At 37.2% G+C, this 16,340-nt stretch overlaps 1 protein-coding gene across 1 annotated transcript in view; it reads left to right on the forward strand.

Moving 5' to 3' along the window:
- Positions 1 to 16,340, forward strand: part of Nbas (NBAS subunit of NRZ tethering complex) — a 351,187-nt gene that overhangs the window by 119,288 nt on the left and 215,559 nt on the right. The window contains 2 exon segments of the mRNA XM_048804961.1: positions 8,014 to 8,097; positions 13,105 to 13,294. Of these exon segments, the coding sequence (XP_048660918.1) occupies positions 8,014 to 8,097; positions 13,105 to 13,294 (274 nt within the window).

Raw genomic sequence — 16,340 nt, forward strand, 5'->3', positions numbered from 1 at the left:
GAACTCGGGCGCCCCGCGCTCGGCGTTCGCTCCGATAGGCTCAGGTTCTTAGAAGCACCCAGGCGCAGAACCCTAGCAATCTGTTTGCAAGCCACAGGCGAATTGTAGCCTGGAATTACCTGATCTATGGCTGAATGAGTTGCGGTCAGTCGAAAACAGGGGACGTGACGTCAGTTTACCAAGATGGTGGCTGCTGGCCTCCTCTGTGGACTGACCGGTGTGTAGAACCAAGCAGGACCGCTTCCTTACCCCGTCTGGAACCCAGAATTCAGCCCTGAGTACGGTGCTTGCGCGGCTGGCAGAAACTGCAGCGCTGTAACCCTGCGTCTCTATCCCAGCGCACACTGCAGACTCTAGCCGCGGGGCGATTTGCTGAATAAGCAGTTACCCTCCGTGCGACAAACCTCTCGCGTTTGAGTCCCCGTAGCCGATCCTCGTGCGATGGAAATCCTTCCTCCAGGTTCCGGAGCACCCCACTATTGCTGGAAATTCCTAACAAGATATCCTTTAGCCGTCCTGACTTGTCATACTCCCACACAGTGAAGCAGCACACGGGGGTAATGCACTCCCCTCGCCGCCATCTTCCAAATCCCCTAATTTTATCTTTCTAGTTCTTTTGAGACCACCTATTGTAGAATTAAGAGTATATCAGTAGATCTATTCCAACTGATCGATCATTGTAATCATTCAATAATGGTAATTTTTGAACTTATGTGGGTTACATATCTACAAATTTATAATTCTAGTATGTATCTTATGGAGTTTTTGTGGTTGAGGTATTAAGTCTCAACCACAAATTAAACATTTATACAGACTAACATTTTGTGGTTAATAAAACTACACACTTATTTGTATAAACCATTTAATAATTAATCACTAAATGTATAAATTAACTTATATATAAGTTAAAATTGTCATTCACATATTACTATGTCTATAATACTACCAGGATTTGCAATGGTTGCAAACAGGTATTAACCAGAAAGCATATTTACTTCCAGTGGGGAGACAAAAATACAGGCTAGGAAATTGATGAAATAATAGTTAAGAACTCCAGGAAAACGGAGAATACCACCTTTGAATTATAAAACTACACAAGAGTAAAATGCCACATAAGTTGTCCAGATGAAAGGAGTAAGGATGTAGAAAAAGACGGTAATCTGAATGGTTGTAGAATCATCTGTAGTAAGCTGGAATTTTGCAGATGGCTTGAATGAAAGATGGAATTAAAAGAAAAGGTGGAATACAGATAGATAGGATGTCAGGATGGTTCAGGATATAGACTCTGGGATAGACTTCCTAGGCTCAAATTCTATCTGCATCTTATTAACTGTGTGACTTTGGACAAGTAGTTTGGTGTTTCTGTGCCTATGCTACATTTACTGTAAAACAGGAAAGATAATATTGTCTCTCAAGGCTTCTGAGTTTATAACTATAATTAATGATTCATATTTGTGTTCATTGTCATAAGTGCTATATAAATAAGTATTAGGCTGGACAAAGTTGGATAGCCTCATAGATAGTGTGTAAAATGCTCATTCAGCATAGGTCTTAGAGGCAAGAATATGCAGATACTTTAAAAGGTGACAGTAAACACATAGTCTTCCTATAACTTGTGGTCTGCATAGCTGTAATTCCATTTTTTGGTTATATGAATGAAAAGGATATAAAAATATTCTCTAATCCTTTCGTTCAAATTCCATTAGCAATACAAACCCACATAGGGTCATGGTTAATGTACACTGATACAGTTCATGAACATTTTGGCACATTTCAGTAGTTCTGTAGTTGATAAATTTTAGATGTCATGATTTTTATTTTTTGGTCCTGGAAGTTTTTTTTTTTCTTCAATAATCTTAAAAAAGGGGCCTCACTATTATTCTCTCCATTGGGTCTGTGTCGGTCTGAGTAACAGAATAGGAAATGAAATTTACTGATCTCGTACATCCCTCCCTACTGGAAAATTGCCTCCCTGTATGACAATGGTCTTCATCAATCCTTAGTTGACTCTTAGATCTCAGGTCTTTGAAAGCAATATAATCACATATAATGTGTATTCTCCCTCATTGAATAAAATATTAAATACCATAAATTAAAGTTGTAATTCAACAGTTTCAAGTTAAGCCCCTGTTTTCCATTGGTTAAATATTACAAATGAGTGTCATTACAAAAATAAAACGCACATTTATGAATGTCTTACATGTCTTATGCTAGATGCTAAATATAAGCATGAGTACATTGTTTGGGAGACTTTTCTTTGGTCATTGTAGCTTATTTATATTTTTTGGTAGCTTATTAAGTGAAAGGCTGCCGAATGGGGTTTGAATACATCTACCCCCCCAATAGTTTTGCTTATAATAAGCATGGGCATCCTTTTATATCTTGAGGACTTTCTGTGTCTCTTGTTCAAAATTAGGGTCATCGCTCTAAGATGAAGGTGGGAGTATGGTGGATGGGGCCAGTTGTCATTTTAGTGATTTCTCATATGTTGTCCCTTGTTTTATTGATGTTAAAATCTTTTATAAAAAAAATCTGTCAGTTATTTTACTGACGTTTCTGGGAGATTCTGTGGCACTACTCCACTGGAGTTTGTGCCTTTTCCTTAAACTTTAATGCTTTTTTAAACGTGTGTGTGTGTGGGGGGGCTGGGTATTGAACCCAGGGCCTTGTGTATGCTAAGGTACTCTGCCAACTGAGCTATATCTCCTGCCCCCATACTTTGATCATAGTTAAAAACTTGTTTTTAAACTTGTTTTTGAGCATTTAGGAGGGAGACAATATCTTTTGGAAATTGCCATTTCTACCTCATAAATCAACTTATTTTCTAATTACTGATAATATATTGGTGTTATTTTACTCTGGATTGGATCAGAGTTTATTGTAATTTTCAGATATTTGTGAAAAGCATCTTTTGAAATTATTCATGTGGTGTTATTTATCATAAAGTACATCTTGAGATGTTAACAGTCATGTGTATCTTATTTGCTACTTATGAAAAGATACTACTTTGTTCACATTGAATATTTAGTGTATGCTAAGTGCTATTTTAAGGTTTTTATATGTACTAATGTAACCCTTCCTATCCTGTTACTACTGCTATTTTAGTACGAAATTGAGGCACAGGCTGGTTAAATAACTTCATCAAGACCTGCAGGGTAGAACCACAGTTCTGACATCAGGATTAGACTACTAAGAGCACACTCCTAATTATTATTAATTAGAATCCCAGGAAATATTTGCTTTTGTCTTGTTTTTATTGGGGCAGATACTTTTATAGTATTTACTACATAGATGAGGCAGCTGTGTCCCAGAGATTAAGTTGGTAATGGGAAGCAGATTATCTAAATTATAGAACATTGCTCCCCTCCTTCTCTTAATAATTGCTATTTCTGCTCTGTTTTGTAAGTTATTAACTAATGAAACTGAACCTCATTGATGTAGAAGAACACCATGAAGGATGTCATTGGGCAGCTTTCTTCCATCTTGGCACTAGGGTAGATCAGCAGCTCTTTGGTTTTTCCATTGAGTTTCAGATCCATTCAACTTGTCCAGCAACGGCAACTGTAGTGCAGTTACACACATAGGCCCAAATTATTGTTATTTTTTGTGTGCTGAATTTACCGGAACATTTTCTTTGTTAAATAATAGAAATATAACTCGATCTTAAAACTAATGTATAAAAGGTGGCAATTGTCTACTTAGTCTTTTGTTTCCAAAGCATAGAACATGGATAAAAGAGCTTCTGGGAAGTTTATTTTTTGATAAATTTTCCTTCAAATAACATATTTAGTGTAAGAAATCATTGGGGAGGGTATTGTTGAATGTACCAGAACTTGTTACATTTGTCACAGATAACTGTTACCTTCAAATGAAACCAACAGTTATTTTCAGAATAGAACAATGAGCAGCATTTCTAATATGAAGAATTCTAAAATTAAGCAAAAGTAGCTATTGTAAAGACATAATTTCAGTTTACTATGTAATTCTTTTGCCGGGGGTGGGTGGGCATGATATACTTAAATTTTGGCACTAAGTAGAAAATAGAAGATAGAGATGAAATGAAGTATATGTATATGAAGTTTTGGGTGTTTTGGGAACTTTGGATTCATACTGTATGTTTTGCAAATAACCAAACTTTCTGTAGTTCTGTGAGAGTTGCAGTATGATTTCTAGGTTTATTTGGATTGGAATTGTCTAGTAATTATGTGATTTATATTTTAGGTCTGAACAGAATTAGTGAAAAGGTTTACTCTGAATTAAGCATTCTATCATTCTACTGTATGAAAGTATAACTAAAATTTGGGTATTTTTGCATATGCAATGATAGAACCAATTATTTTGAAATATGAAGAATGTTGAGTTTCAGAGAAATGTATATTAGTTTTTTTAGTTATAGATGGACATAAGACTTTATTTTTATGTGCTGCCGAGGATTGCTATGCAAGCACTCTACCACTGAGAGCCTGAAATGTATAAAGTTTTTTTTTTAAACTGAAGTACAATGAGGTATCCATCAGTATGGGCTTTATGTCTCTAATTTTGTAATCTAATATCTGAAACTGGATGTACTTCAAAATGTAAAATTTTGGGGGTGGTTACCTGATAATCTCTTGTGTAAAAATATTTCAAAATCTGCAGAATTTAGTGATCAAATACTTCAGTCTCAAGTGTTTTGGATAAGGGATACTCAACCTGTAGAGCTTGCCCTTCCATCAGTTTGATAATGTCTTAGGAAAGCATCCTTATGCTCACTCCTAAATCTGTAGATTCCCTGCTATAGAAGCACACCTCCTTGGCATATCTGGTTCTTAAGAACAAACTGTTCCCTTTCATTGTCATATTCCAGTCTTGATGCTCATGATCAGTTTAAAAATTTTGTTGTCGATTATTTAAGTCAATCAACATGTATTGTTTTTAGAGTCTGTTGAAGAGCGGGCACTATTTTAGATACTAAGAATATAACAATTGACAACAAAAACAAAAATTTGCTCTTTAAGGATTTTTTTTCTGTCTCCGTAGTGGGGGGTACTGGGGATTGAACCCCTCAGGGGTTCTATTGCCCATCCCCCCTTTTTTTGTCACTTATTTTTTATGTGGTACTGAGGATCAAACTCGGGGCGTCACTTGTGCTAGGCGAGTGCTCTACTGCTGAGCCACAACCCCAGCCCCCCCCGCCATCCCTTTTTAATCTTTGAGACAGGATCTTGCTAAGTTTCCCAGCTGGTATTGAATTTGCAATTTTCCTGCCTCAGCCTCCTGGATCACTGGGTTATACAGACATGCCACATCATGCCTGGCTCTTGATTATTTCTTAAATGCTGTGATTTGAAGGAACATAAAGAAGTTTTGATACTTTTTAAGCAAGCACTTTAGACTCTTAAAATAATTGGTTTCATGGAACCATTTGTTACAAAATAGCAGAATGTTTTCATTTTTATGATAACATTGATGATCAGATCTAAGATTAAGAGGAATGGGGTAGAAGTTAGTTTCATGAAAGTGTGGATTACATATCTTAGATTAAATGTATCTAAATTACACATGTAAAGAGATATACACATGGTTGTATAAAATTGGGCAAAGGCTGCTGTGCTTAAATTTGAGTGGTTCCTACTATGTATAAAATAGGGAGTGGTACAAATGTACTTGAGAGCTAGATTATAGCCCTTACATCCTTTTTAGAGGCAGGATAATATGCTACTGAAAAGTGTAAGCTTTGGATTCTAGCTATCTGGTGTGTTTGAAACAGACTGTCATTCGTTAGCTTCACGAGGATGGACAATGTTTCACTGTAGTATGAGGAAGCTAATGTCATCCACATTAGGTTGGCAGGACTGGATGAAGATAAGGATAAGTATTGTTGCGGATTTTCACTGCAGACAAAATAATAGTAGCAGTTCTATTAGCACATTAGACACAGGATAGTTGGTGCCGGTCCTTGAAAGTGCAGCAAAGTACTCACCAGGTCTACCTTTCACGGTTGGTCTCTGAGCAGAACTTGATTTTAGTGTATTTTTGTAAATAGTTATTTTATCCATTTTTGTTCAGTGAAGATAGTGAAAGTTTTTTCTAGATTCCAAATTTCAAATAAATATTATTTTCCTGAGGGTCCCCTACTATTACTAATCATTTTAGTAATAATAGATGTTGTATCTCATATGTTCTTTATATAGAAAATACAAATGTCAGTGTGTGATAGTTTTGTGAAATTCCTTTAGAAAACATTTTGTTAGCTTAAGGAACCGTGTCTGCTTTAATTAGAAAAGGCATAATAGCTTGCTAGGTTCATTTCCCCCCTCACTCTCAATTCATTGCTCTAACATTATGTTGGAAGAGTGAGCATTATCATCATTATGTTCAAACGTGACCCTTTTTATTTTTCATTTTAGTGGTTTGTGATAAAGTACTAATTATTGATGACATGAAAGAAAATTTTTTATGTAGTGACTGAAATTCTATCATTAGGTTATTCATCTAAATCATCTGATTCAGAAATATGAACTCAAGCACTTAGAGTATGTCTGGTACATATTTGCTAGAAAGCATGGCCTTGCTGAAAAGCTGTGTTTTTATTACACCATATAATAAACTTCTTATCTTACATGTCTACTGAGGAGCTGGACTTTGGATAATTTGCTCCAGTAATAAATAAGAGTGATGCTATTAACGAGTGCTCACTGCACCTTCCCAGACTCATCCACTTCACAACTCTCCAGTTATTTCCTATTACTTTTCACTTGAAGATCAATTTCTTCATGAACATAATTTTCAGATGTTTATGAAGTGTTTCTTGTGCAAAGCTTATGCCATCACCTAATAGGAGAAAGTGCAATTCTTTTTCTGAGGCTATGATAAATTTTAGGAAAATGCCACTATTGTTACTCAAACAAGAGAAAAGGTTTCATTGAGCTGTGAAGGTAAGGTAGTTGAAGTTTGTTTTTTAAAAGTTCTGTCTTTCCTCAGAAGAATTCAGTAGTTTTTACTGATTTGTGGGTGTTAAAAGTAAAAGGGACCTTAGCAATAATGGTGAAAACACCTTTCTTTGGAAACTCTTATGCTAAAGACTTGTTGAAGGATAATTTTTTTTTCCGATTTGTATCAAATTGCTCCACTACCCTACTGTTTATTTCCCATTTCCTTTTAAATTAAATTTGTCATCCCAAACGGTCAGAATTTCTTTGTCTCTTAGATTTTCTTTTATGTCATCTTCTAGTGATGTTTTTCAACCTGCAGAATAATTTCTCCACTCTTGCTGCTGCCTGTCAGTGCTACTCAGTATCACAGCCAGTAACCGTGTGTGGCTACTTAAGTTTAAATGAGTTAAAATTAAATAGAATTACTTAATTCTGTTTTTTAGTATCTGGAGCTGTATTTCAAGTGCTTAATAGATATACTGTGTTGGATGACACCCAGACCATTTCTATGATCACTGGGAGTTCAGTTGGGATAGCACTGATCTATATTGCAGGCTTTTGGGGTAGGGAACCTTTTATGTTGATGTGAAGAGTATGCAGTACAAGCTCTTCAAGAATATTAGAATGTATGAATGGACATGTATCTATACCATTCTTTTAATTATTTGCCATTTTTTTGTTCATAATTTTTCCTTTTTGAAACTTAAAGTCAAAGAGGAAGCAGTAGTATGGTATTTCCCACATACATATTGCATACAATGTGTATCATATGCCACTTAAAATACTATAAATGGGGGGCTGGGGATGTGGCTTAAGCGGTAGCGCGCTCACCTGGCATGCGTGCGGCCCAGGTTCGATCCTCAGCACCACATACAAAGATATTGTATCCGCCGAAAACTAGAAAATAAATTAGAGACAATTTTTTAACTCTAAAAAAAAAAATACTATAAATGGAAATCTTGATGGTTAAGTTTACAGAGACACTTTTTGGTTTTGTATTTCTTGAGAAGCTAGTCATATTCCTTATGAAGCTAGATGGTGTGTATTTTAAATACTGTGTGTATATGTGCTTTCTTATTTACTTATTTATTTTTAAAAGTTTCAGTGGTGACTCCTTAATGATTGTTCCTTGGCATGAACATAAACACCGAGCTAAAGACTGGTGCGAAGAATTGGAGTGCAGGTTAGTATGAGCCCACACCAGGCATCTGCATTTCTTTGTGGGATGGGTGAATAGATGGCCCTGTGAAAAAGTGATGTATGATCACTTCTTGATGGTGCTCCCTGATCTGGAGCATTTGAGTAAAGTTAAAGGGAAAAACAAAACACAACAACAAACTGTTGATTTGGTTATGTTGAAACTTTTCAATGAGAAGATATTAAATGTTACAAAGGGATTGTGAAATGCTTTTATTACAACTCTTCATTTTAGCTGTTCTTTTAATTTTTCAGGTAAATATTTTTTCTCAGTTAAAGTGTATGTGTATATATATACACACACATATACATACATGTACCTTTGTTTTTCATTTAGTTTCAATTTTCATTTTTATAAGATTGATCTTGGGGGGGAAAAACCTCAGGATGTGGAGATATAAGTATTGCAGAAGGGGATGGGAGATATGATATGGGAGTGAAAGTCCATATTAGAAACATTTGAATTCCTTTATTCCCCACTCCCCAAAATTGGGCAAATAGTTCTTCATTGTCTCTCCTTCCATATTTTCCGTACATGAGACCAGAGGACCTCTAGTTAGCTGGAAAGCCTCCAGATTCCTGGATACTAGGTACAGTATAGGTGGGAATGAAGATATGGGTTTCAAAATCCAGGAATTTATATATCTCCTGAATGCTGGAACTCTAAGTTTCCTTCCTACTCCCTCCTCTCAGATGCAGGAATAATCCCCAAGAAGTTTGGAGAATTCCTTTCTAGAGAAGTGGAATAGCCTCTGGAATAGGGCTCTAAATACTAAGGCATTGTCCCCAAAGGTTAGGGCACTATAAGGATATAGCAAATAAGCAGTTCTTGCCACACTCACAGAGCTTCCTGGACATCTAAGGATAGAGTCAGGCAGGTACAAAAAATTAACTGGTGAGGAAAAGACACAGAAAGTAGAACTGAAAGAAATGCACCATGTTGACGGAAACTTCAAAAATTATAATATTCCCTGGGAGATAAGATTATATTTATTAGATAAATAGTTGTATAAAATGGGAACAAAGGCTTAGAGAACTTGGGACATTAAACATATGGTTGTTGGTATACAAAATTTAAATAATTGGAAAATTAAATCCAGGAGATTTTGTAGATATTAGAATGAAAATACAGAGCTAGAATATAAGAGAAGGATGAATTAAAAACAAACCTCTGTTAAAGTTACAGGCTTTTAAAAACACATAGATAATAAAGTAGATAAAATTATAAGAAATAATTCAGTTCTATACTTAGAGTTGAAGGTTGTGAATATTCAGATTGAAATGCTTATTACATTGAAGCACAGCATTATAACCTTCAAGAATATCAGGGATACATTATTCTAAAGAGACTACATGGAAGGAATTGGGGCTCAGAAGGACCTCAAACATCCAGAAAAATGCAAGAAGCTTTAAGACAATTGGAATCCTTTTGAAACTTTTGAAGAATGTATCTTATATAGATTTCAATATCCAGTTAACTGCTTTCATATTTGATGATTTATGTATAGTTCATGAAATTTGTCACTCATATACCTTTTTTAGGAAGCCATTCTAAGGTTTCCTTTATTAAAATAGGGAGTGAAATGAGAAGAAAACGCCACTGGATTCCAAACTGGACTTTAATATATGCAAAAGCAAGGCCCTGGATGACATTGTGCCCAGTTGGGGGTGAAAGTAGGGGATAAGGGGTGGCTTCAAGAATCAGGTCTTAGGGGGATGATATGTTGTAATGTAATTGAAATATCACTGCAAAATATTTTTAAAAATTTTTTTTATAGGTGGACAAACTATCTTCATGTTGTGCTGAGGATTGAACTTGGTGCCTTACACTTGCTGGGCAAGCGCTCTACTACTGAGCCGCAACCCCAGTCCTCATTGCAAAATATTTTATATTTTAGTATTTGATCTTTTAGAAATTGGAAAAAAAAAAAAGCAGTGACTACATACAAGCAATCAAGAGTGGAGAGAGTACAGTGGGTGTTAAGTTCAGGAAAAAACAGAACAACAGTTTCTTGTGTATTCATGCCCCCACCCAAGAATTTATTATCAGTGGAATTTTTTGGATAAATGGGAACATTTTATTTATTGACCATATTTAACTAGAATTCTTTATTTACTAATTGTAATGAAAAATTGAAAGGTAGAGAAATTTAAAATGTGGAAGGTTGGTGTCCATGGTGAGGAAAGTGAGATGATGGTACTGCACAAATTCTCTCCAATTAAATAAGACTTTCCCCTCCCCTACCCAGCCTCCCAGCTCCTCTGAGATGGTTTTTATGGAGCAGCACTGGAAGCCCAGGACTGGACCCATTCATTGGGTTCTTCTCAGTTTTCCTTAGCCTATATCTTGTGATTCTAACAAGTAGATGCCAAGAATGAAGGTATTTCTTCTTAGACCAACCACAGCACTTAAGTGGAAGAAACTCCAGAAACTATAAAGATGTGAAGCCATGAAGAGATGATTTGGAAGATGATACAGATCTTGAGTAGTACAGGTCATTTGTTCTGTTTATTAGCATCTGTCTTTGGTTAGGTCCAGGGATTCTGAAGGAAGAAAAGGACTGTGTAGTCCCTGTCTTCAAGAAGGTGTGCCCCAGGTGGAAGTGCAGAGTACTATGAAAGACATGGTGGGGCATTGTGGGCATGCAAGGGGAAGCCTTAACCTTGGTGGAGGTCAGAGAGAATCCCTGTGGGGACTGGAAGAATTTGGAGAATAAGCAGGAATTAGCTCAGTGGAGATATGTTTGGCAGTGAGGAGGGAGTGCTGAAAGGCTAAAGGCAAGGCCCTCTTCAAGAACTGAAAATAAGAGATGTTCTTACTTTTTATCAGATTTCTGTTGTAAAAAAACTATTACCTGAGGGTGTCACAGATTTAGTTTTCAGTTTTGTTGCATTTGAAATGCCAGAAAAATATTTAGAAGCAAGCAGCAGGAAGATCTTAAAGCTTCTAAGTGACGTCTGGGTTACAGGTAAAATACGGTAGTTGAATCGTCTGTGGTCATTTATATTTGTAGAGTTGCAGGGAGACCTGGAGAGAGTACAGAGTAAGAATAGCGTTGGGTTAAGCATTTGGAAGTGCTAATATTTAATGTTGGGTAAAGAGGATATTCTAGCAAAGGTGACCAAAAAGGAGCAGCCGAAAAGATGAAAGGAATTCTGATGGTATGGCTGCTGGAATGAAAGGGAAGCTGATTCCTGAAGGAGAGAGCAGTTAAATCCTCTCAGATGGTGTTGAGAGGGAAATGGGTAAGGACTGAAAAAAAGCATCAAAGGAACTCTGAGTTGCTGGTGGCTATTTTTCCCTGCTGAAAAGGGGCAGATTTAAAAAAACTGCTTGGAAGAGTGATGTGGCTTTGTGTGGGGGAAAAATCCTTGGAAGAATACTAATGAAAATAGGAGGCTAGTTAAGTAAAGGATCATTCCACACGTGAGACTTAGTGTGGTGCCAGTTACAAGCACAGTGGCTTATCTTGGGTATGTGCCTAAGATGCCCAGGTACTTAGGTGCTTTGTGTCTAATCATGTGCCACACCTGATGGAAACCCCCCCCAAAATAGTAACTATAAATAAACCAAATAACTATTTGGTTTATGCCAGGCAGTGTTGACTATTTACTTCGATTACTTTGAATTTTTACAACATTTTGCAGTAGTATTAGACCCACATTTTAGAATCAAAGGAATCCTAAGGTAGTTTTAGCTAAGTTACTTGCCCAGGGTTTCACAGCTTTCAGTGAGGAATTGTGTTGCATGTTCTGTAGCACACTTATAAGCTCATTTCCTTAATTTTTTTATGGATTATATTATTTGATATTTTATTATTTTCCAGGTATTGGGGAAAAATATTTTCTCCAGTTTGTTAGTAATAGTGTGCTTACAATAAAGTACCTTTAAAAATGAGAAGACAGATATCAGTGATATGTTCTACGTACAAATGTTGATATAGCTCTGAGAAATCTTAACATTAAAACTTCCTGAGGAATCCTTATCTATAGAAGTATAGTAGGAAAAGAGAAAAGAGGTGGCAACATTGACCAAAATTATGGAACAGTTCTCAATAGTAATTTTGTCAGATGGCTTGTTGACTATTTGGAACAGGAGGAAAAAAACCTCCCAACTTCTGGTCTGTTTTGCGCATTGCTGAGCAGAATGCCATACACAGATTTAGCAAAACACTTTAATGTTATGCTGTGCTTCACCTATTTTGTTTGATTATTTTGATGTGTAAACTTTAAATGATGTGTCCTATAAGGACAGATGGTGCCAATATAAGCTCACTTCCTTATAATCACAATAACCAACCACATGTGTTACCACCTCACTTTAGATGAATGAATGTCCCTAAAGGAACACAGTGTTTTCCTGGTCCATCTGGGGAGTCTAGTTACTTTTGTCTTGTCCCTTAACCATGGAAGGCAATTGTCTTTGATCATCCTCATAAAAACTCCTTATAATTTGTGGTCCTCATGATGTTATACCTGTATGTGTTCCTTTAAGGTATTGTTCATTTTTCACTATTGTCCATTTGGTGGGGAATGTTATGGAGTAGTCCTGTACTGGGCACACACCAGTGCATTGCTACCATGCCAGGGCCTAGTAGAGGTATATTCCCAACCTAAATGAGGCGTTATTTTATGTTTATGAAAACAAGATTTTGTAATTTCAACTCAAATTGAAGTAATCTGGGGGAAATTTGCTAACCCAGGCCTGGCTGGCCAGCACACGATTTTGATTTAACCAGTTTGCTTTCCAGGGTGATTTTATTAATACTTACGTGATTTGTGACACAATTGTTTTATGATTTTTAAAATTGGGAAAAACTGTAGGAAAATAAATTCTCCCAAAGTGTCTCTTCCTGTAAGTATGCAAATACATAAGAGAAAACACATAATGACACACACATAATCCCTTTGTCACCTATTTCCCTTTTCGCTCATAAAATTATATATTTTTCCAGCATTCCAATGAGTTAATTGTTCATTTTGTGATTTGCAGAGTGGTTGTTGAGCCGAGTCTCCAAGATGAAAGTGAATTTTTGTATGCCGCACAGCCTGAGTTACTGAGGTTCAGGACGGCCCAGCTTACAGTTGAGAAGGCTATGGACTGGTATCAGAGCAGAGCAGAAGAGATAGAACACCATGCCGGGCAGGTGAGGGGAGGACTGCTGCTGCCCAGTAATACTGCAGTGTTGCTGGGTCCTTAGGGCTCAGCGTATGCAATGGATGTGGATAGCAGGGTCAGGAATCATGGAGGCCATTTGCAAGGGATGGAATGAGTCATTCTTACTACTTTTGTTCATTTATTCTTTGCCTCAAAAGTTTTTGTGGCTTTTATTTTGGATTCTTACAGAGCAAATATGTGCAAGAAAAGTTCTAAATCTTTTATAATATAAGCTGCGAAACATTCTGTTCCTGTTTGTCTACGTATTAATTTACTGATGTTAATATTAATGTCAGTAAATATAATATTAATATTTTTTCTACATAGACTGCTTGACCAGTCCCATTTTACAGTGAGGTAATATGGTTGATTGTGATCTTGCCTTTCAGGAACCCTGTTCAAAGCTGTTTATACTATTTTCCTTAAAACTATACTCAATTTCTCTTAGGCTTTTGGACCTTTACTGAGATCCATAACTACATCAGAGAGGAGGCATGATTCAGAGAGATGAGGATTATACTGAGCTTAAGTTGCTGAATATGAATATTGACTCTTCCACTAACAGACTTTGTGATTTTGTACCTTTCTTGTACCACCTCAATTTTCTCTTGGCATTAGTTCTAGTCAGAGTTCATGAGAACAAAGAAATATACTTGAGAACATTGAAAACTCTGTCAATTGGCTGAACTTGGTAGTGTAGTATCTGTAATCAGTTATTTTGGAAGCTGAGGCTGGAAGATTGTGAAACACTGCTTCAGAATTACAAAAAGGGGGCTGCGGATGTAGCTCAGTGGTAGACTGCCTCTGGGTTCAATCTCCAGTACTTCAAAGGAACACTACCACTTGTGCCCCTCCCCTCACCCTAGTTCTGCTAATAATTGAGTGCTCTGTCAATGTAAGCCATAGTTGATTTCATCTTAAGAGAGCAGATTGGTAATTCAGAACAAAGAATGGTAAAAGGCACTTTAAAAGTCTCATTCAGGGTTTGGTCAGTAGATGACATTTCCTTTCTCCCCACATCCTGGCTTTGGACCTCCTCTCCCACCATCAGTCTTTAGTTTGACAGAAAGGTTGATTCTAGAGGTTCTGGCGAGCAATAGCACGTGGGAAGAAAGATGTAGATCCTTGTTTACATTTCTACTTTGTGTATCTGAGAAGGTCCAGTTTTCCACATGGTAGCCTTCTTGAATTCCTGCTTAATCTATTTTAGCTTTATAGAAAACTAGTGTGCTACTGTGGAGTTCTACACACCCTTACTCCTCCCAAATTTTCCTTATTGCTAACACCTTGCATTTTAGTGGTACATTTGTTACAATTGATAACCCCTTCTGTAGTGAATGGATGAACTACGATAGTTCCAGAGAATGGAATATTACTGAACACTAAAAATGAGTTCTCAAACCATGAAAGACAGAGGAACCTTAAATGTATATTACTAAGTTAAAGAAGCCAATCTGAAATGGCTACCTAGAATATAATTCCACTGTGTTGCGTTCTGTAAAATGTTGAATTATAGAAACAACAAAAAGATAAGCGGTTGCCACTGGTTAGAGTAGGCAGAGCACAGAATTTTTAGGGCAGTGAAAGTACTCTTAATGATACTATAAAGGTGGATAAATGTCATTATACAATTGTCCAAATCCATAGAATGTACAACACAAAATGTGAATCTAATGTTATCTGTGGCCTTAGATGGGATGAGGCATGTTGATAGTGGGGACGGTGTGTGTATAGGAAGTGAGGTGGGGCAGCAGGTATATTGGAACTGCAAAGAAGTTGTCTCAAAACTAGAAGGGAAAGGTGTTTTCCCCCACAGCAATCCAGCTTTGGAGACAATCTACTAGTGACATGTTCTTCTTCCCCCCAAAACAACAATGAAGTGTTCTGTGTGCCAACAACATAGCTTAAAAAAAAAAGTAAAACAAAATTCTGCATTTTTATAAAACTTGATTAAAAAAAAAATGGCATTTCAACATGTACAGTCCCCAGAAGGCCACAGTTACCAAAAATGCACACACTTCCCTTGGCGTCTCCAGCTCCTTCGGCTCTCTGTGCCTGGTCTGTTTTGGCATCTCCATTTTCTGCAGGGTTACTCCCGTCCTTGCTGGTCTCAGCTTCTCCCTTCTCTCTCCCTCCTTTTGAGAGTCCTTTTTAGGCTTAGGCCCTGGCTTTGGAGGAGCAGGTTTAGCAGACAACTTGCAGATCATGGCTTTATCTCCTTTAGCATCCCCTGCAGCCTTTCTCTTGGGCAGGATGGTGACGGCAGCGGATGTAGGCGCTAGACGCGTGGATGTAGCTGTGTGCAGCTGTGGTCCACCCAGGGTCGTTCTTACCGCCTCTTCACTCTGCTCCTGTCCTTGTCTTTAATTTCTCCTCCTTCAATGGGTCTTACTACCCCTACCCACTTTTAGGGCAGAAAGTTCAAATCCAACCTCTTTTATAACTAGAAAAATAAGTTAAATCCATATTCTTCCTGGCTTCTTGTTTTAGCTTCTTGTTTCCATCACATCTCAGCCTAGAAAGTCACTCTGCTCTTCATAATCACTTTCTCAATTTTTGCTTTCTTCTCTTTCCAGTCTGAATCCTTCTACAATACTACTCAGGCTAACAGTCCAACTGTTAATATCCAGTTCCCTCTGTTTCTCATTGAACATCTTGTCCTTTGACACCATTTACTACTTTCCTGAAATCTCTTCTTAGGTGTATGTGACAATATTCCACTGTTTTCTTGTGCTCGTCTTAGCAATTTGTCTGCTCCTGTGGCTCACGTTCTTTGGCTTGTCCATTATCACTTTCTCAGATTGCTTCTCTTGTCACTAATTCTTGTCTATAAGTGTGGCCCATTCAGATCTTCTCACCTCACACCACTCTGATTTATGTGCTGACAGTTCCCAAGTAGAATCTCCAGCCATGTACATTTACTTCAGCTGCGGGTTTGGTTTACTTGTTTTTGGATCTGTGTTGGGTCTCTGCATTGAGATAATCCACAAGCTCCTGAGCAGCAACACATTCAGTTCAAGGTTCTCAGTTTTGATGATCCCCTGTGCCCACCCTTTGACTTAAAGGAAAAA

Source organism: Marmota marmota, unplaced genomic scaffold (genome assembly GCF_001458135.2).
Source record: "Marmota marmota marmota unplaced genomic scaffold, marMar, whole genome shotgun sequence".
Lineage (NCBI taxonomy): Eukaryota > Metazoa > Chordata > Mammalia > Rodentia > Sciuridae > Marmota > Marmota marmota.